Here is a 21,262-nt window from a genome sequence, read left to right as displayed (position 1 = left end):
TAGGCTAGGGAAGAGTCATGATAATGCGGATGGCCTTTCCAGAGGGTATGTTGACTGTCTGGATGAGGGTATCAATCTCATGGGAGACCACCCTAACCTCAGTCTGGGGGCAGGGAGGGCGAATGTGATGCTGGAAATGCATTGGCAGGAAGGGCCTCCATGTCCTTGTCCTGTACTCCTGTTATCATGTGTGTTCTGTGTTATCTTATGCACAGGTTTCCATGTGGCATTCCTGGCAGTGCAGCTCTTCCTCTTTTTTAGGTTGTGGTGAACAGACCCTTGCAATACCCTTTTGGCACCCATGGGTGGGGGTACAACCCTGTACCCGTAGTGTATGTTTTTGGGCACCTGTGTGTGGCCCGCAGAGCAGGGTATGGGCTGGTGGCAGCGCCATGCTGAATTTGACAGGTGCTCTGGGTATCCTCCATTTTGGGATACCCAGGGCCTGCCATAGGTGTCAGTGGATTCCTGATAGGAGAAAAGTTGGCCCCTATGGCCTCTTGCTTTCTATTACCAGTAACCATGTTTTCCCAAAAGTCCTGGGAAGCCCTGACTCTGTCCCTTCCCCTGACTGGCTGTTGGGTGGAAGTTCCATATATGGTATTGCGGGGAAGTCCAGGCCAGACTGGCTGGAGCCTTCCCAATGACTGTATGTTGTAGATACACCCTTCGGGTGGGTCCTGGATGAATGGAGTGTGTTAGGCAAAGTTTGCATGCAGTACCCTCTGGGAACACTACAAACAACTCTGACTACAGGTATAGGAAACCCAACCTTTGGTATAAGCCTGTACTACACAGTTTTGGTAGCGTGTTGAGCAGCCAGGCTTATCTCAAGAGGGGTCAATGTGAGCTGTAGTGGAGTTACAGAGAGATTTACAGTTACAAGTATTCAAATAAACTCTTACCCTCAAGATTTCTTGAATGCACAATTATTATTTTATTTATCAGTACGTTAGAATAAGCCTTCTTCAGAAGGGAGCAATATAACAGTAACACTCAAATACACTTCATGAAATACATACTCTTAATATCTCTAAATCAGTAGACACCCTTTTGGGATGGCCCACAGACACTACCTATAATACGATTATTATTATTATTATTATTATTATTATTATTATTATTATTATTATTATTACCTACACCCTCAGGTGACTGCAATTGCTAGGGTGCTGGGGACATTAATATATCATTGTTGTATTTAGAATCATATAGTAATAAGTCAAAGGAAAAGATTATTCCGAACAAACAAGAGACCACAAATTGTCTTAAGCAGGCAAATACTTTCAGATCCCCCAATAAGAGTCATTCAGTGGAAGAGGCTAAGCAATAGTCAATAGACAACATTTTTTGTAAGCTGAAGCACTTCTTTGTAGGTAAGTAGAAAGTCTTTGCACAATGTTTTAGAAGTCTTTGAAGAAGGGAAGAATCAAATGTAGGTTCACAAGCTGATTAGACTTGTGAGTAGTAGAAGATGGAAGCAACTCTACAGTAAGAGGTAAATTCTCTCAGACTTTGTACAGTACCTTTAAAATGTATGAAAGATGCAGCAGATGACTCCTGTTCCTGTGCAGCTCTGCAGATCTCACTGTTCCTGGGCCTCAGTCGTGGGGACAAGAGGGAGGACGTTGGGGGACTCCTGGACTACACTGGGATGGTAAAAACGTGCAACCGGAAACTTCACTTTCTGTGGCTATTCAGTGTTTCAGCTCCTTGCGTCTACCGCAAATAGCAACAGTCGAGATGGACTTTCCTTGCTTCTGGGGTCCCGCACTCTGTTGAGGGGGCTCAGGGTCGGTCAGTCCTACTTCCTGGGAGTCCAGAGGATCTTCCTGGAGCTCTAGGCCAGCTTAGAAGCAATGCACACAAGCATGTGTTCCTCTCCCTGGCTATACGGTTTCCAGCAGCAACTTTGTGGAAATTCAACCAGCTCCGAGATGGATGTCAAGGTGGTTTACTTTGGAGGATTGGTCCCACCAACTCAAGGGGAGAAGTCGTCCTTGCAGGGGCTTCTCTGTCGATGCAAACTTGGCGTTTCAGCACTGCAGCAGGGCTTCACCGGGCAAACCAACAGTCCAGGAGTTGCAGCAGGTGTCCTCTTCAAGTTCTTCTACGGTTCCTTCGTCCAGTGGTCGACTCTCTCTTCAAAGCCAAAAAGCCTCGCCTTTTATGACAGCCAGCCGGCCAAAGACCTAAGAGTGCATTCCTGTCTCCTAGGAGACTAAGCACAGGACGTTTCGGGCACCTTCCTTGCTTCCTGCCCCCTCCAGACACACTGGAGCCAGAGGCGGGCTTCACTCGTGAAACCTGCCAAAGGCAAAATGAATAATGGGACCAAACCTGGTTTGGCGTGCAGAGTAAATCTCAAGAAGGACCATTCCACAAAGAAATGGCGAAAAAAGAAAACCAGGGTCATTTTGACAAAAATGGCACCTATGGGTGCTTTACCGTGGCTGCGAACGTGGCCCGTGGTAAAATCCCAAAATGTTAGTAAAAAGTAAACCACTGCCAACAGCCATTCATCAAGGAAAGGGTGACATAAAAACGTTACATGAGAATCTAGACAAAGGGGATAGATACTAAGTAACCCCTCCAGCACCCTATGGTAAGAAAGCCAAAAGACTCGCCTTTTATACAGTTCTCTCCCTTTCATTCCAGTCTAGCTGTCAGTCACCCAGCAGGGTGGCTGTCCTTGCCGGACAGTCAGCCGGCCAATCATCACAGAGTGCATTTGGGTCTTCTAGTAAAATTGTTACATGAGAAGTTAGACAAAGGGGATAGTAAGTAACCCCTCCACCACCCTATTGTAAGATAGTGTGTGCTGGGTCTAGAAAGTTACAAATGTAAATAAAGTCAATTTCACTTTAATGCTCTGGGAAACAGTAGTTTATCCCAGAGAAGGTATTTAAACCTTTGGGAAGTCTAAGAGACTTCCCTGTGTCACTGCACTAAAGGTGCTGTGTGCCACAATGTAAAAGATAATGCCTATGGAGTTTGTCAGACTCCACAACCAAAAGAAACAGAGTTCAGAAATCACATTAAAATAAATGAGAGAGTGAGTAAAAGGGCGTCACTCTCTCCAGGTTAAGAAAATCAAGTCCTCAAAATCCAGCAAAGTTGCTGGGGGTCTCTAAGGTAGAGGGAATTGGCACATTTCTCCGTAACACACACTGTCATCGGTTGGCGAACCGACCGCTGCCTGGCTGCCCGAGAGCCCATTTCAACAGAGCAATCACTGTGACAACCGCGTTCCTGTCTGGTGTGCCCCTGCTGGACATCTGCAGGGCTGCTACGTGGAGGTCCATGCACACCTTCAGAAGATTCTACTGTGTCGACAGGGATTCCAGAGAGGAGACCAGGGTCGGCCAAGCAGTGCTATGCAACCTGTTCGCTTGAAGGTGGGGTAAGAGTATTTGCTTATGTTGAGCCTTGCCACCTCCTGTGTTTGTGTATTGTTGTACTGCTTTGTATTCTTTATTCATGAGCATGTGAATCCATGCCAGACCCCATGCTGGAGAAGGAACAAGTTACTTACCTCTAACTATTGTTCTCCAGCATGGGCCTGGCATGGATTCACATGCAAACCCTCCCTCCTGCCCCTCTGCGGCTCTTCTTGGTCATACTGCCACTTAACATGCTACCAAATCTGAAGATGGCTGCCAGAGGAGGGGCTTAGGCAGAGGGCCATCACTGGTGGGGGCAGTATGACCCAGAGTGCAGTGATTGGTTTAGAGGAGAAAGACAGTTTGTAAGTGAAAGTGAAACTGTTTTTTCTTTTACCGAGGATTCACGGCCTGAAGACAGGGAATATTCATGAGCATGTCAATCCATGCCAGACTAATGCTGGAGAACAATAGTTACAGGTCAGTAACTTGTTCCTTCACTTCTTTTGAAGATCTACATTTGCAAAACTACTGTTTTTACTTTTATGTATTGTTTTGCATTTTTGTTTATATACATACATATATATATATATATATTTAAACAATAACTGCTCTAATTTAAAAAACAGGCCAAAGCCTGTGCTTACTGTATTTGCGAGTAAATGGCTTTATTTTGATTTCTTGGTAGTCACTATTGCATAGAACTGTGAGCAAAACCATTCCAAAATGGCCCCCACAGTTGAATTTGGCCAGTTTCAAGCATAACAGTTGTTTGCTTTTCTAGCACTACATTTGTTTTTGATAGTGGTAGCCTTCCAACACTTTAGAATTAACTTCTTCATGCTTTGAAAAGTGAACAGTAGGGTCAGTTTTGAAGTGTAAATGTACATCATGAACAACAATATCTTGTCTTATTTTTACGAACAGCGCTGTGATTTGAGTTATGTTTATTATGATTAAGTACTTCACAAAACACTATTGAGTCTAAGTTCAAAACCCTCATACAGGACTTTGGAACTTTTAAGAACAGATCTGAACCATACGTATTCTTAGATTCGTGTAAATTAATGTAACTCACATAAGAGAATTTTCAAACGTTTTCTTTTTGTTTTCTTGCAGGTTTCCCAAATTCCACAGTGCCGTGATAAGGACGTTTGTACTGATACAGCACTATTCTGCAGCGTTAATGGTGGTGTGCGGGCTCTCACAGATGAAGAATTACACGTCTGTGGAAACGCTGGAAATCATTCAGAACCTCCTGCACTCCCCCAGGCAGTGCAGCAGCGGCCACGGCATCATGGTTCTGCTGCGGGTTCCATGTGTCCCTCTAGCTACGCTGGCCTATGAACGCCTCCGCCACGTGAGAGAAAAGCTTGCTCTGGAAAGCCAATTCGAAATCATTTTAGGAAATCCTGACTCTGGATTATCAATAGGAAAACACTTTGTTGAACAACTCAAGGTACTTGTCTTGGTTATATTTTGTAGCAAATTAATGCACACCTATATTAATTCATTTAGGATTTCAAGGAGTGCTGAATGACATCAGGCAGGCCAATTTGTATTTGTATTTTATTGTGTTTCTATAGCGCTTTATGCCAAAGCGCTTTACAAACAAAGCACGGTACAAAAGTGTGTAAAATGAATCAATGGCAAATCAATTAGGAAGAGAGAAAGATAATCCTCGAGACAGGATATAAAAAGAGAAAACAAGGAACAGACGGTACAAATTGAGACTGGGAATCGAGAGAGAGGGGAGGAGAATAGAAGAGGTAAACAAAGGAAGGGCCAGATCATGGACAGACTAAAAGACAATACAGAGAAAGTTAAACTTTAGCCGTAAGTCGAGAAAGCCAGCAAAGAAACAGAAGAGTCGGGGAGATAGACTCACAAAGAGGTATTCACGAAAGAAGGTGGATAGAAGAATTCTAAATAGAGTTGAGGGGAGCAAGTCGGTAGGTGGGGAGATTGATGAGGAGGGTGGATCAGTAGAATAGACGAGAGAAAATGAGAGGGGAAATAAGGGTCTTGGTGGCTTGAGTGATAAGAATCTGAGCAGCCGTCTGGTTATTGTAAAGTTGAAAGCGTCAAGATCAACCAATAGTCAAAAAATTAGCAGAAAAAGACAGGTAAGAGTCACAGATTGGAGGGTGAAATGAAAGACGAACGGAAAGCAATATCAAGAGGAAGAGGAGGGGGAATAATTGAAACAGCCTAATGGAGTACCTCCATCTGCGAGGGGTTTAAGTGAATATAGTGGGCAGACATCCAAGATTGGATAGTGTTGGGTTAATTCTCCCAGGTATACCGGAGGTCGTCTGGGGGTCCGTCTGACTCCCAAGGGCCCAACACCCTTCCCCAGAATAAACGGAGGACTCAGCCAATGGCAAGTTAGAAGTGCATTTTATTACAAAAAACCAACAATGATCATACAAGACAATCAAGATTCTCCAGTACATCTCAGTATTCCATGGTGTGCGTTCTCTTTTTGTGAACAAATCACGTCATCCCTGGGTCTTTGCCTGAAAAACCTATCACTACAAATGAATGGGTATTGAGAGTGGTAATACCGATGGAAGTACCCTATAGAGGTTATTCTACTGGTCCTTGCATGTCAGGTGGCTGGCCTGTCCCGTCCCCAAGAAACTATCGTATTACATTGTTGCAGAGTAATGTGCTTACCATTGGTTCTTGCCCCATGTCACCTATCCCTGATTTTCTATTCTCTGATTGGCTAGAACTGATCTCCCCATGCCTGGGACTCGATTTGGTTCTCGGCCCTTTGTGCACCTCTTCAAGGTAATGTGGAACGATTATGTGTCTGTATTGTAACTGGTAGTGTACCACCTTTGCCTATGAGGGTGCACTCCTACATTGCAACACTTGTTGCCTTCCTCGTCTGGTTTGTTGGGATCGGCTTTGCTTTCCCACCATGGGTGAATGCCCACTGCCTGGCTCGACTGCATCATGTTCTTGTAGACCACAAAATCGATACTTTGAGCTTGCATTTATGAGGATTTATTCAATTTCTCTGCAGCTGGTCCCTTGTCGTCTAAAGTTTGGAATGTGACTGTGTATCTCTGACCTTGGCTGTCCGCCTGCCTTGCTCTCTGTGTAGCCTGAATCAGCTCTTCTCATCTCATGCTCTGTGGCTTGAGGCCTTCTGTAATTTTCCTTAGACTTATAATATGATTTCTACATGCTCATGTTATACTAAGTAATCTATACGTTAGTCACACATGGTCCTACCAGGCTCCATATATACACCTGTAGTTCCATAGGATTATTTCACATAAGCATCTGCAAGCTTGCTCAGGATCTCTAGTTGCCTTGCGTTACTGCATTTGGCTAATGAGAAAAATAATAAAAGCTTTGTCAGTATGTATATGTATCCGTCCCCTAACTATAGATCTGTGTGAGCATGTTCTTTGTGTAAGCAGATGTGTGTTTGTGTAATGTGATGCAGGGCTGCGAGTGTGCTTATTGACTAATGTTGCTACGTAGTGGTGTCACTAATGACGTCAACATTGTGGCATCTTGGCTTTTAGTTGAGACTGTCCATTAGGGTAATCCCGATCTCCATGGTCTCCCCTATACCTGTCAGAATATGCACTGGATTGGGTCTGTATGGTTGATTGATGGGATACCTTTCCATGTACGTGTCAGCAAACGGCGCACTAGGGATTCATCCGAAATAAAATTGGTGACTTCGAGCATTCCTGGCTGTATGTCCTGTCATGTTCTTGGGGTGAGGAGGGGCATTCCTGGAACCCTGGCTTCAATAGCATGATGGCAAGAAGACAGAGTAGACTGAAGAGAGGGTATAAAAGAAGAAAAAGACAGAAAAATCTGGGAATCATCCACATACAGGTAGTGGGAGCACCCAAAGGAGGAGATAATGGAGTCTACCGGGATTACAGTAAGGAGAGAAGAGTTGGGGTCCTAGGATCTAGCCTTGAAAAAAAGAGAGTGAGTGAACAGTTGAAAGTACTTTTCTGTCAGAAGGACTGCATCAAGATGGACGTGTGAGCCTCTTGATTATTAGCTTTCATGATTGTCTGGTTGAGTGAAGGTACACTGGGTCTGGAGTTTCAAGAAGTGCATTCAGTGGTGTTGCCTTTGTTTGCTGATGGAGCCTAATTTGTGTAAGGTAGCCATACCTTGCTTTTTGCCCATTTGTGTTAGTCAGCCATATTTTGCATTTAGCCCTATTGTGCGAGGCACATAGATGGAACCTGTTGGGGAGATTTATAATGTGTATGCTTCATCCCCTCTCCTAGTGAGACCTGGCCCTTTTCCTTTAACCCCGAATGAGTGGAGCCTTTTTCCATTAAATCATTCATTCTTACAGGCTTTGTCTTTTTGGAACTCTTTCCTATGTGTTTTACTGTTCTATGGAGTCTACTTTGCTCCATATCTCTTTTAAGGCATATGTATTTTACTATTCCTGCACAAAGCTCTTCATGGGCAGTGCTGCTGGGGACCCTTTGTGTCCCCCTTTGAGATTCTTTTCTATATCCTAGAGTAACTACAGTCCTTACTATCTCCTAAAACCTTATAGTCTGAATGACTGGCCCACACCACCTTATGTGGAGTGCCAAGGGGATACTTAGTATCCCCCTTCTCTCTGCTCCTGTGACTTTTATGTCACATAGGCAATCTCCTAGTTATGGCTGGTGACAGTGGACTTGTTCTACCAACTATTGTATGTATTTTCTACCACATGTCCATAGCCCCGGTTCTGCACAATAGGGTCACCCAAGTACTAACTTGGTGGCTCCTTTATTTTTTTGCCAATTTCAGAGTGGTTGTTCTTTGTCAGACCTTCTTCTTCCGCCCTGGGAGGGGGAGGCCTGTTTCTGTGTTTTTTCCTTTTGCAGGAACCCTTGGATGTCCCTGCATAGGCTCCAGTGTGACTGGGCAGGCAGGAAGTGTGGGAGGAGTTTTTCACTCCCCTGCCCTTTGTCTGCCTGTGTGCCTGAATGGAACCAGCTCCCACTTGGGGATATGATGATCTCATAAGAGCTATACCCTAGATGGTCATCCTTCACCCTAGGAGGTGTCCCCCCCATGAGTCTGTCCCGCATTATACCACCCCCAGAGGGACTTTCGGGAAACGGTCTCACCTCCCTGGCCTCATGGAAAAGGGCACCCCCTCAGGGAGAACTGACGACATATAGTGAATCGTCACAGCACATATGTAAGTAACCAAGATACAAAAGTATCCCATTTGTACTGCATTATAAGATGATGTTTGCAGTGTTAAAAAGTTACACAATATAAAAGATAAAAAGGGAATCATAGTTTACCAGTACGGATAGTCTGAAGGACTGATCAGTTTCCCCATAACAAATGCGTAAAAATGCAGGGGAAGTGAAGCTGAAGGCTTTGCTTCACCTCAAAGTCAGAACAGGTTAAAAAACAAAGCAAAATGATAGGTGGTCCTTAGAAACTATGGAAGGAAAGTTGCCAAAAGAGAAATCTTTCCTAACACAACAAAGAGGATTTTGCACCAAGAAAACAACGATTTGTTCCACACCTTTTTCCACACACGCTCCCAGTGCCCCACAGAATCCTGCACAATCACTGAGTGGTTTCATCTCTTAACTGGGGAAGAGGTATCCTCTACTCCCATTCACCTTTGCAGGCCTTCAAGGTCATGAAAGGTTTAACTTGTAAAGATGACTTACTTGCCTTTGGTACGTTGGACCAGGGACTTCTCTGCGTGTCGGTTAGGCAAGATTGTATGCAGTACCCTTTGGGTGCACTACAACAACCCTGACCTCCTGGCAATAGGAACCCAACCTTTGGTATAAGTCTGTACTACACAGGTTGGTAGTGTGGTCGAGTAGCCAGGCTTATCGCAAGAGGGGTCACTATGAGCTGTAGGGGAGTTACACAGAGATTCACAGTGACAAGTATTCAAATAAACTCTTACACACAAGGTTTCTTGATTAAACAATTAATAATTTATTTATCAGTCAGTTATAGCAAGCCTTCTTTAGAAGGGAACAATTTTAAGCAACACACAAATATCCCTAAAAAAATAATAATACACACTCTTAGTTTTCTAAATCAGCAGATACCCTTTTGGGATGGCTCACATACACTACCTACACCCTCAGATGACATCAATTGCTAGGGTGCAGTGGACATTAATATATCACTGTTTGCTTTCAGACTTTCTTAGAGTGTCAAGGGAAAGAGGGATCAGAATAAAACAAGTATTCACACAATGATTCTTAAGCAGGTAAGTACTTTCAATAACCCCCCAATGCAAAGTCAGTTAACCCTTTCCTTGTTGGAAGGCAAAAACGCTCAAACAGAGGAGAGAAGAGTCATTCAGGGAGCCAATGTTTAAGTTAGCAAAAGTCAAGGTGAACTGAAGCACTTCTTGCAGGTAAGTAGAAAGTCTTTCACAATGTTTTAAAAGTCTTGGTAGAATAGTAGAAATCAAAGTAGTGCCACAAACTGATTAAGCATGTGAGCTAAAGAAGCTGAAATAAACTCTACAGATGCAACCAAGCAAGTCTCCAACGAGGACAAGTGGCTACACAACAAGAGGTAAGTTGTTGTTAGACTTTACAGTACCTTTAGGTTGAAGAAAAAGTGCAGCAGATGACTTCTGTTCCTGTGCAGCTCTGCAGATCTGGCTGTTCCTGGTTCTCAGTCGTGGGGACAAGAGGGAGGGCTTCTGTGGACTCCTGCACTGCAATGGGATGGTCACCGCTTGCAACCGGCAATCTTCAAACAAGTGGCACTTCGGTGTAGCAGCTCCTTGCGTCTACCGCAAATAGCAACACCGCGGTTCTTGGCTGTGGAGATGGGCTTTCCTTGCATCTGGGCTCCCGCACTCTGTTGAGGGGGCTCAGGCTCAGTCAGTCCTGCTTCCTGGGAGACCAGAGGATCTTCCTGGAGCTCCTGGCCAGCTTAAAAGCAACACACACAAACTGGTGTTCTCTCCCTGGCTATCCAGTTCCAGCAGCGACTGCAGTGGAAACTCAACCAGCTTCGAGAGGATGTCCAGGTGGCTTACTTTGGAGTTGATTGGTCCCACCAACTCAAAGGGAGAAGTCTTCCTTGCAGGGGCTTCTCTGTTGATACGAATCTGGAGTTTCAGCACAGCAGCAAGGCTTCACCGGGCACACCAACGGTTCAGGAGCTGCAGCACGCGTCCTCTTCAAGTTCTTCTTCGGATTCCTTCGTGCAGTGGCCGACACTGTCTTCAAAGCCAAAAAGCCTCGCCTTTTATGACAGCCAGCCGGCCAAACACCTAAGAGTGCATTCCTGTCTCCTAGGAGACTAAGCACAGGGCGTTTCGGGCACCTCCCTTGCTTCCTGCCCCCGCCAGACACACTGGAGCCAGAGGCGGGCTTCGCACGTGAAACCCACCAAAGGCAAAATGAATAATGGGACCAAACCTGGTTTGGCATGCAGAGTAAATCTCAAGAAGGACCATTCCACAAAGAAATGGCAAAAAAAGAAAACCAGGGTCATTTAGACAAAAATGGCACCCATGGGTGCTTTACCGTGGCTGCGAACGTGGCCCGTGGTAAAATCCCAAAATGTTAGTAAAAAGAAAACCACTGCCAACAGCCATTCATCGAGGAAAGGGTAACATAAAAATGTTACATGAGAATCTATACAAAGGGGATAGATACTAAGTAACCCCTCCAGCACCCTATGGTAAGATAGTGTGTGCTGGGTCTAGAAAGTTACAAGTGTAAGTAAAGTCAATGTCACTTTACTGCTCTAGGAAACAGTAGTTTATCCAAGAGAAGGTATTAAAACCGTGTGGAAATCTGGAATACTTCCCTGTGTGACTGCACTGAAAGTGCTGTGTGACACAATGTAAAAGATGATAATAATAATAATATTAATTTAGCATTTATATAGCGCTACGAACCCTCAGGTATCTGAGCACTGCTTATTATTATCCACAGTGTGTCTATGATGCCTATGGAGTTTGTCAGAATCCATAACCAAAAGAAACACAGAGTTCAAAATCACCTAAAAATACACAAGAGAGTGGGAAAAAGGATCTCACTCTCTCCAGGTTTAAAAAAAAATCAAGTCCTCAAAATCCAGCAAAGTTGCTGGGGGTCTCTAAGGTAGAGGGAATGAGCACATTCCTGAGAATTCTCCATAACAGTGGCCAGCAAAAAGTCTCACTGCAGGAGTTTGTTCAGAGTTTTGTGTGACATCCAAAGCAGTGCACAATCCTATTTTACTTTTCATTGGACCTTTGGGAGCTACTAGTAGTTTTCTGTATGTGGCACAAAAGATACAGTGGGCTTCCATTTTCCCAATATTTAACGTCAGCTTCAAAATGTAATTTCAAGGATGTATAAGTACATTTATTTTCTGTCTCTCAGGAATATAGAGCCCTTTTAACAGAGAAGGATAACTGATGAGACAGAAATGGACCTCCTGTCTGAGACGCGTATTATTTTCTGCAGCTGCTAGAGTAAATGGGATGCTTTGCTTTTAACGAAGAGATGTTAATGGATTGCATTTTCGGGATGTATGCGACCACAAATTAAATTCTTGACATCACGGAAAGGAAACGAGTTACGGAGAGGAGGCTTCAGGGAAGGGTGTTAGGGAGTCCTGGGTGGTTGTCAGTGTAAGGGGAAAAGATAGGAGTTTGGGAGTGGACACCCTGCATAATGAGCTGTGTTGGGAAAAAGAGGGATCCGAGTCATCAATATGAGACAGTGGAACCTCATTGTCTTGATTTTGTAGGTGGGCAGAAAGACATAGATAAAAGTAAACATTCTAATACTGCACCTGTAGACAGTACGGTTTGTTTTTTAAAGGTTGTTCCATATACCCTGTTGCTGAATCTGAAAATGTGTTTGAAGTGACCTTTTGCAGTTTTTAGTCATGGTGAGTCCTGTGTTTGGACTATCCTGAATTGAAAGATATATGGTTGTTTCTCCTGTGTGTTATGCTCTTGTATTTCAGACCTGGTCCATGGTAACAAGAATGTTTAGGGAGAACTTGAGGTGAGAGTTCCAGAGTATGCTGGTTGGCCGGTTGAAGGAGAGAAGAGCAGTGAACAACCTAGAGGAGAGAAGAGCAGTGAACAACCTAGAGCAGGGTCTTTCTAGAAGATACTTATTAAAGAAGATTAACTCAACGGTACCTGAGACTGTGCAGTCCTTCATAACATATTGGCTATCAGATGGTCCTGGAAGAACAGTCCCAGCAGACAACACTGTGGAGAGAACGTAGGAAGATTCTGCACCTCTTATTCTGACATTGAGGAATCTACTTACAGTGGAGTGTCCCCTGACCTCAGAGCTGTGTCGTGTGATCAAGGGCCTCTCTAATGCATGTGCAGCCAGTGCTGTGCGGTTGCCACAAAGTCTTGGTCAGCTGGAGGGCTGACAAGGAAAGGGGCCTCTCTGTGCTCCTCACTAGTGAAGGACCGAGAGGACTGGAGAGTTTGTGGCATCTGTCCCGGTAAGGAGGCTGGGAATGGAGGGAAATGGTACAGGCATCTCAGGCTCAGAGCGACAGGCACAGGGCTCGTGAAGACTGTCTGCCCAGAGCAAGGCACCAGCGGTGCAGCACGCAGATTGCGTCCTTTTCGAAAGCAGAGTGAAGCATTCTACGGCATAGAGACATAACGTAGGACTGGAGTAGTGAAGATCAATTGTCCCACTGATTAGAGGCAAAAGAGGTATATTATTACTTATCCCACTACTCTCTGTGGAAACTGATCTAAGTTTGCGTGGAGCATTTGTTTTGAAGAAGCTCAACAATTATAAGGTCTCAGAACAAATCCCAGGGACACCATCAAAATGCAGAATGTCCCAGCACCCACCGCGTTCATGGCACAGGATTCATGGACCCCCAAAATAAAATGGGGGACGTGGAAAAAAGGTCTTCTGCACTATTTACTAGCTACCTGTGGAGGGAATGTGGGAATGGAAAGAATGGAATGGAAAGAAAGGTGTCATTACTTATGCACTGTTTTCGATATGAGGGTCAAAGAACATTTGACATAGATGATGGAGAGGGTGCAAGTGATAGTGCTAGTTGGTTAGAATATGGGTTACAAAAACTAGAGAAGCACTCTATTCCCAAAGTTAGCACTATCCTGGAATGCTATAGCTTTGCTATGTGGGAACAAATACCTGGAGAATCTGTTGAAAAATATGTGACGGTCATCAGAGAGCTTGCAGGGATGTGCAATTTTGGAGACACATTTGACAAGCACATAAGGGACGAATTTATGGTGAAGTGCAATTACTACCAGTGTGCATTTTTACTGCATGCTGAACCCTCAGCTGCAGTACAGCACCGAGGGGTGGAGATTTTTTCAAAATGCCGCCTGTCTTCTTTTTTACTATTTTCAGTTTCATACTTTCTTCTGGGCTTTTACTCTGTTAGTTGATGCAGGTTTGAGAGCTTTGTGTGTTTTGCCTTTGGCGGGCTTCAGCTTGAAGCCCGCCCAGGCTCCAGTGTGTCTGGAAAGGCAGGAAGGGAGGCTCCTGAAATGTCCCTGTCCCCTGTCTCTAGGTGTGCCTGAGTGAAACCAGTCCTGATTGGCTGGCTGGCTGTCCTAAATGGACAGCCAGCCAGCCAACTTTAGAGTTGATAGCAACTCTCCTGCACTGGCCTGAACATCTTGTGCTCTCTGCAAAGTAGCTCACTTGAGTTAATGTGATTTCTGTGGAATTTACTAACTTTGTCAATACTGTATCTAAGAAGAAGTGCATCAGAACTATTGACTTTGTCCATTACCCCTGACTGTGCTGGCTGCTTAAAGGCATCTTTCTAACCCTACTGGCTTTGACAGTACTTGTTCCCTCATAGGTTATAAGTGTGGACACTATTATTGCTGGGATAAAAGTTCATCTGCCTCCCTTTGGGAGATTGTAATTGTTTTGCACTGTGGAAAGTATGTTCTAAATCTGATTCTAACCTTTCCCTCCTTTACAACTCAATAACTGAATTGGTAACTGAGAATAAGTGCAATACTGATCTTAACTGAAGTCACACCCGTGTGCTGGAAAATGTGTTCGCATAAAGTATTTACCATCTGTTATTGTCCTTTACAAACTGATTGCAAAGTTTGATTGAATGTTACTAGTAGATACAACTTTTTATGCTTATTTAAACCTTGTGTATTTTATAAATACATATTTATATATAACTTTAAGTGTGTAAATGTTACTTGGCTACTTGTACTTACTGATTTCAATTGTACAGCTCTCAAGCTCACATCACCGCTCTTAAGATAAGCCTGGCTGCTCAGTCACACTACCAACTTGTGTAGTACAGGCTTATATTAAAAGGTTGGTTTCCTAATACCAAGCAGATAAGTCTTGTGTAGTCCTCAACAGTTGGACTGCACCAATTCTTACCTAACAGGTGGTTGGACAGCTGAAGGAGAGAAGAGCAGTGAACAACCTGGAGCAGGGGCTTGTTCGAAGATACTTATTAAAGAAGATTAAGTCAACCTTACCTGAGTCTGTGCAGTCCTTCATAACACATGTAGAATCACTGGGTAATACATAGACCAAGCTTATATTAGAGCACAGTTAGCTCTCCTTTTGGTCACACAGTGGGCTCTGTAAAGCAGATTTCTCTTTTATTCTGTGGCAGGTTTGGCAGAAGATTGATGATTCAGAATGGCAGCCGCAGACCTACCTGGAGCTGGAAGGCCTCCCCTGTATACTGATCTTCACTGGTCTGGATCCCCAAGGAGAGTCACTGCCACGGTAAAATGCACTTTGTATTCTCTGTTAATGCCCTCTTTCTCCCTTAATGCCTTCCGATCTGTGTAACTGATCACTTTGCACAGCAATTTGTTGTGAATTCTCCAATACACCACCACATCCACAATTAAGGTCCCCCTTAAGCAGCATTCTTAAAAAAACACCTAATTTTATGTTCAGATTTTTACTATTCCTTATTTTCAAAACTCAGCAAGCAAATAATAGCAATTGTGCGGACTAAGACAATGGTGCATCAAAGGAATGTATTTTCTATATGCCTGGGGTTGACATGTTGTTTTTGCTTTTTTGGAAAACCAAAGTTCTCACAAGCGCAGAGTGTATCTGGAGCTTAAGAGGGAGTAGACAATATATTGGCATTACTGATCCTTCTTGATCGAAGGTACCATAGTGTACAGACACAGTCTGGTTGATTGATCGATCTACTCGTTTTGATTGATACCTTAGTAATTGGGCATTTGTATTTATTTGCCACTGGTTAGGGACTTTATGTGTATTTGCTGTTAATAGGGACACTTTGAGACTTCTTAATTCTATTGAAAGTTATTGATCTTTACCTCATATACATTCTAGGGCAATGAAAGCTAGAGACCATGTAAAGTTTGCTTGTACACCGGGCTCATAGGATTGTAGTCTAAGACAGAATTCCAGTTTTTGAGGATTGTAGGGCCACTTTTAAGGGCTCTTGAACTTTTTGCTTTTTCTGTTATTTCTCTGGATCACTGACAGCTAAAGGATTGCTTCCGCCCACAGATTCCTCATCTTTGATATCCATCTCCCAGCACAGCTTCTCTTCAGAAACATATTCACTGCCAGGGGTGCAGCATGGCTCCACGGCATAGCCGTCCAATGCCCCTAAGTGATTTGTGCCGGACATAAAATCAGGGCCAGTATATAGTGAGGCGGTGTGCCCGGGACCTTCCTTTTTTCCATGTACTCTGCTCGCTTGAGGAACAACACCTAAATTTCACATTTTCCTGCTTCTAGTTTTTCAACATTATGCTGAATCTGTCTAAGTCCTTGCTTTTTAAACCCTGTGTTGACTGCGGACGTCAGATGTCTTTCTTGATCCCCACAGAATCTGTCTTTATTCCCTCTGTGAGGGACACATCATGCAGGATTGTGGATTGTGTCAAACAATGCACCCCAAGCCTCTTTGTAAACGGGAGGCAATACTGTTAATCTTCCTCCACAAGGAGAAAGTTGAAAAACGGATGTGTCCGAGGTTGCCTGGTGCTGAACGTCACACCGCAGAACGGTTCCCAGTTGGCAGGCACAAAAAGAAAAAGAAGCATTGCAAGGGGTCTCGTTCACCCGGCGGATCTTTGAGACACCATTCTTCTTCATCTTTGAGGAATAGGAGCCACCGTTCCAGAGACTCCTCTGAAGATCAGGCACCTCCGGTAACACTCCCCAGCCAGTCCTCTACTGTAGAGAAATGAGAGGCCGTCAAGCTTAAGATACTCCACATCTTTGCCAAGTCCATGGCAGCTTTTTCTCTGGCACCAATGGCTATGGCCTCACTTCTGACCTCTCCACCCTCGCCTCGCCTGCACCATCTGAGTCCACCATGCTTGAACAAATTGGCAGAGACACCGCACAATCACGTGACCATACGCCCTGTCGCTCGGCCACGTGGAAGACGGATAAGAACCTGTCTCGATGTTGCAATGCTCCATCTTCAGATGTTGGTCCGCCGGCATTAGCGCTTTACTCTGTGACGCCATATGGGCCAAGTGTCAGGCAAGATTGTATTTAGTAACCCTGTGGGAGACTACACCAGCCTTGTCCTCTTGGCAATAGATAACCCAACTATTGGTATAGGTCTGTACTACACAAGTTGGTAGAGTGACTGAGTAGGCAGACTTATCTCAAGAGGGGTACATGTGAGCTGTAGAGATGCAACATAGAGATTCACAGTTACAAGTATCCAAATAAGGCGTATACTGAAGGTTTTCCAGTAAAATAATTATTGATTTATTTAACAGTCAGTTTTAAAATAAGCCTTCTTTAGAAAGGGCAATAGGCAACAATAAAATGCACTTCAAATACACTTCCTCAGATTTAAGTTAAGTAAGTAGATACACTTTTGGGATTTTACACTCACATTTCCTACACCCTGAGGTGACTTCAATTGCTAGGACACTGTGTACATTGATATATCACTTGTTACACTTAATGCAAGCCTGAGGTTGTGGAAAAGGAAAAGGTTAGGGAAGGAAAACGGGTTAGCAAGTTCTCTGAACAGGTAAGTACTTTACAATCCCCCAATGAAGTATAGGTTAACCCTTTCCCAGCAATACCAGTAATTTATGTACCACCTATGAGGGACAGTTAAACACACAGTCAATGGGTTAGAAGAGTCTGCAGGGACAGCCAATGTCAATTGAACAAAGTCTAGGGGAGCTGAGGCACATCTTCAGATAGCACAAAAGTCTTGCACAATGTTATATAGAGAGTTTGCGGAAAATAATCACTGTTGGGCCACAAGCTTTAAAGCTTGTGAAGGCAAAGTCGCAAGCCACTCTGCAGAAAAAGCAGCTACTTCAAGCCTCCAATGAAACAGACAAACTACAGACCAAAAAAGTTAAGCACCCCTTTAGTGAAGACAATACCTTAGGTTGGAAGAAGAGGATCCAGCTGGTTTCTGTTCAGTTTGCAGTCCTGCAGTTCGTGGGTTCCTGGGCCTCAGTCGTGGAGACAAGAGGGATGATGTCTGGAGGACTCCTGCACTGCAGTTTGAAGGTCGGCAGCAGCAATGGGCTGTTTCCAAATCAGCGGGACTTCGCAGACTCAGCTACCGGTCAATAGCACCACCAGGGTTCTTGGACACATTATGGGCCCCCCTTGCTTCTGGGGTCCAATACTCTGTTGAGGTGGCTCAGGCTTGGGTCATCCTGCTTCGAGAGGGTCCTTAGGAACTTCCTCAAGCTCGGTCCAGCTTAAAAACGATGCACTTGTTCCTGGTGTACCTGTCCGCTGGTACTCGGTTCCAGGGGCAGCAAAGAAGTACAGCCAGCAGGGAGAGGGGTTCCAGTCAAGTTCGTCTTGGGGTCAGTTGGTCCCACCAACACAAGGGAAGAAGTCGTCCGTTCCAGGCTTCTCTAGTCGATACGAAATTCAGAGCTTTAGCACTGCAGCAGGGCTTCACCGGTCAAACCAACTGTCCAGGAGGGTGCTGCAAGCTTCTCTGCCAATTTTTTTCTTCTGATTATTCATCCAGTAGTCGACTCTGCCTTCTGTCTGTGAAACCTTGTCATTCATTTGCAGCATAGCTGTCACTCACAAAGCAGGGTGACTGTCTGCCAAGGACAGCCAGCCATCCAAGCACCTTTGGGTGCATTCAGGTTACCATGGATACTAAGGACAGGTAGTTTCAGGCCCCTCCCCGCTTCCTGCCCTGCCAGACACATTGGAGCCAGAGGCGGGTTTCAGCACTAAATCCCGCGAAAGACAAAATGAACAAATGGACCAAACCTGGTTTGGCGCGCAGAGTAAAACCCAAGAAAGACCTCACAAGCAAGAAATGGCAAATAAAGAAGACCGGGCCATTTTGACACAATGGGCACCCATGGGTGTAATACTTCAGCTGAGGATTCAGCCTGCGGTAAAAATGTACAATGGTAGGAAAATTAAACCCCTGCCACCAGCCATTAAATTTGAGGGTAACAAAAAATGTTACATGAGTAAGTAGGAAAAGGGGCTACTAAGTAACCCCCTGTACTGCCACATAAGATGGGCTGTACTGGACCTACATAGGAAAAACAGGTAAGTAAAGTCAATTTCACTTTACTACTCTTTACTACTCTTGGGAGCAGTAGTTTACACAAGAGAAGGTATTTAAACCTTAAGAGAAATCCAAAGGACTTCCCTGTGACACTGCACTGAAGGTGCTGTGTGTCACAATACACAAAGTGATGCCTATGGAGTTTGTCAGACTCCAAAACCAAAAGTAACAAGTCCAAGTCAGATCAAAAATACATGAGAAAGTGAGAAAAAGGTCTTACTCACTCCAGGATAGAAATAAAAAGTCCTAAAATCCAGAAAAAGAGCTGGGGGTCTCTACGGTTGAAGGGAATTAACACAGAAATTAGAATTCTCCCTAACACAGAGTGACGCTGTTGACGCTGGAGTTTCTCAGGAGTATGCTTTGTTCCCTAGGGGTACATTCATGTATTGGATGGAAGACGTTAATGAAGAGGAGGGTAATCCCGCTCCTTTAGGATTCGAATCGCCAGAGAAGTTTACGTCTTCCCAGAGGAATTCTATGAAGAAGAAGGTGACTTGGTGTATCTCTCTACTGATCTACAGGATGCAGGTGATATGGAAACCTCACCAGAACTGGACATGCTCCCTGCTCCTAGTCCGGGTAAGCCTCAGGCAGCTTTTCCGCATCTGATATCCAAGGTGGGCGATACATTAGGATTATCGGCTTCCTCTCGATGCAAGGTGCAGTATGAAGAGACATTCTGGATGATGGTCTGTTAGGAAAGATTTCTCTTGTGGAAACTTTTCCTCCATAGTTCCTATGGGCCCCCAATCTGTTTTCTTTGTTTTCTAGCCATTTCTGACTTTTTGAAGGGAAGTAAAGGCTCCAAGTTCACTTCACTCGCCTTTTGCTACTTTGTTATGTGGAACCTGATCTGCCCTTTAGATTATCACATTTGCATTTACCGCTTATGGCTACTAAAAGTTGCTAGAGCAGTAAAATGGCTGTGCCTCGAGATTTTTGCTTCTTCTTTGGCAATATTATGGTTTGGCCTTCTTCATGCCTAGAATCTCTCGTAGACAAACAGCTGACTGAAGATCCAAATAAGACTCCTGAAGAGGCTGGGCCTCCCATTCTACATCTGGCCCAGTGAAGCCTGTTGGACTACTTGATCTCCGAAGACCCTGAGCAGTGGTGATTCAGCCCTTGGATTAATGGGACCAACTATTCTTGATGCCCTCCCAAGGATCCAGCCATCCTGAGCCTTCGGAAGTGTCCCTGGACCACTCTAAGAACTGACCAGCTCTGTCATGGGCTACCTCGCCAGAACTGTTGCCGTTACGTGGTTGCACCAGGAACTTTGGCAGTGTGTAGTACAAGTTGCCTCCCTTCTGAATTTCCGCATCCAAGCATTAAGGGATCCTGTCCTAAAGGCGCTTCTGTGACCGTGACTGGAAGGACGCCTGTCGTCAGAGACTGTCACTGGAATCAGCCGTACCCCATCCCATGAAAAGTCCTGAACAGGCCTGCATCAGTGAATCTTGCATATCTTTATCACCAGGGGTTGTATCTTGCTGTTGTACCTGACCGGAAGAATCTTTGCACCTGCAGCACCTGGGTACCTTTCACTGGAAACAACAACAGGAAATCTGACAACCTGCGACCCCCAGATGATCCATCAAGTCATCTGGGAAAATTGCAGTCCGGGAGGTAAGTAAACGCAGTGCATCTGTTCCCACTCTGTCTTCCATAGAATATGATATGATATGATATGACATTTATAATGCGCCTATACACAAGTGTTTCAAGGCGCGACACAGCAAGGCGAGGGGGAACACAGATACAGTGAATCTACTAGGCCAAGTGTCATTCAGATCACGCAAGTGCAGGGGAAGGGGGAAGAGGAGAAGTGCGGAGTGGGGGGGGTGTCGACTGTGCAGTACATGGGGAAATAGAATAAATAAAACAATAGGAGAAGTAGGGCCAGCTGGTGGCAAGTGCAGGGGTAAGTTCAGACATCAGGTGTCAAGTCCTGGTGGGGGACTGTAGGGATACAGAAAACAGTCCCCAAGTGCGGGGGTTGCCAGGGAGGCAGTGCAGGTGTTTAACTGCCCCGAGATCATAGGGTGGCCAGGTAACCAGTACAGTTACAGCCAGTAATTCAGCAGGGGAGAGGAGGAAAGAAAGCAGAAGCAAAGAGGAAGGTTTTGAGGTGCTTCAGAACCGGAGATGGTTCTCCTCAAGTTTCAGGGAGGCAGGGAGGCTGTTCCAGAGGGAGGCCCCAGCCGAAGAAAGAGATCTACCACCAACTTGTTGCTTGGAGGAGCGACTGACCCTGAGGGAGTTGGAGGCGGATGAGCGAAGAAACATTGGGAACAAGTCCCTTGGTCTCCTAACCTGCATTCCTTCACCTTTTGGCCAAA

General features: G+C 44.8%; 1 protein-coding gene across 2 annotated transcripts in view; it reads left to right on the top strand.

Annotated features, from left to right (window-relative positions):
• GREB1 (growth regulating estrogen receptor binding 1) overlaps positions 1–21,262 on the top strand; it is a 627,979-nt gene that overhangs the window by 395,609 nt on the left and 211,108 nt on the right. For both annotated transcript variants that reach the window (XM_069605957.1, XM_069605956.1), the window contains exons 18-19: positions 4,503–4,842; positions 15,000–15,115. In XM_069605957.1, coding sequence (XP_069462058.1) covers positions 4,503–4,842; positions 15,000–15,115 — 456 coding nt within the window. The remainder of the gene's footprint in view (positions 1–4,502; positions 4,843–14,999; positions 15,116–21,262) is intronic.

This window comes from Ambystoma mexicanum, chromosome 4p (assembly GCF_040938575.1).
Source record: "Ambystoma mexicanum isolate Mex_15411 chromosome 4p, UKY_AmexF1_1, whole genome shotgun sequence".
Classification (NCBI taxonomy): Eukaryota; Metazoa; Chordata; class Amphibia; order Caudata; family Ambystomatidae; genus Ambystoma; species Ambystoma mexicanum.
Note: the sequence above shows the minus strand (reverse complement) of the source record. Positions and strands in the feature narration are given on the sequence as shown.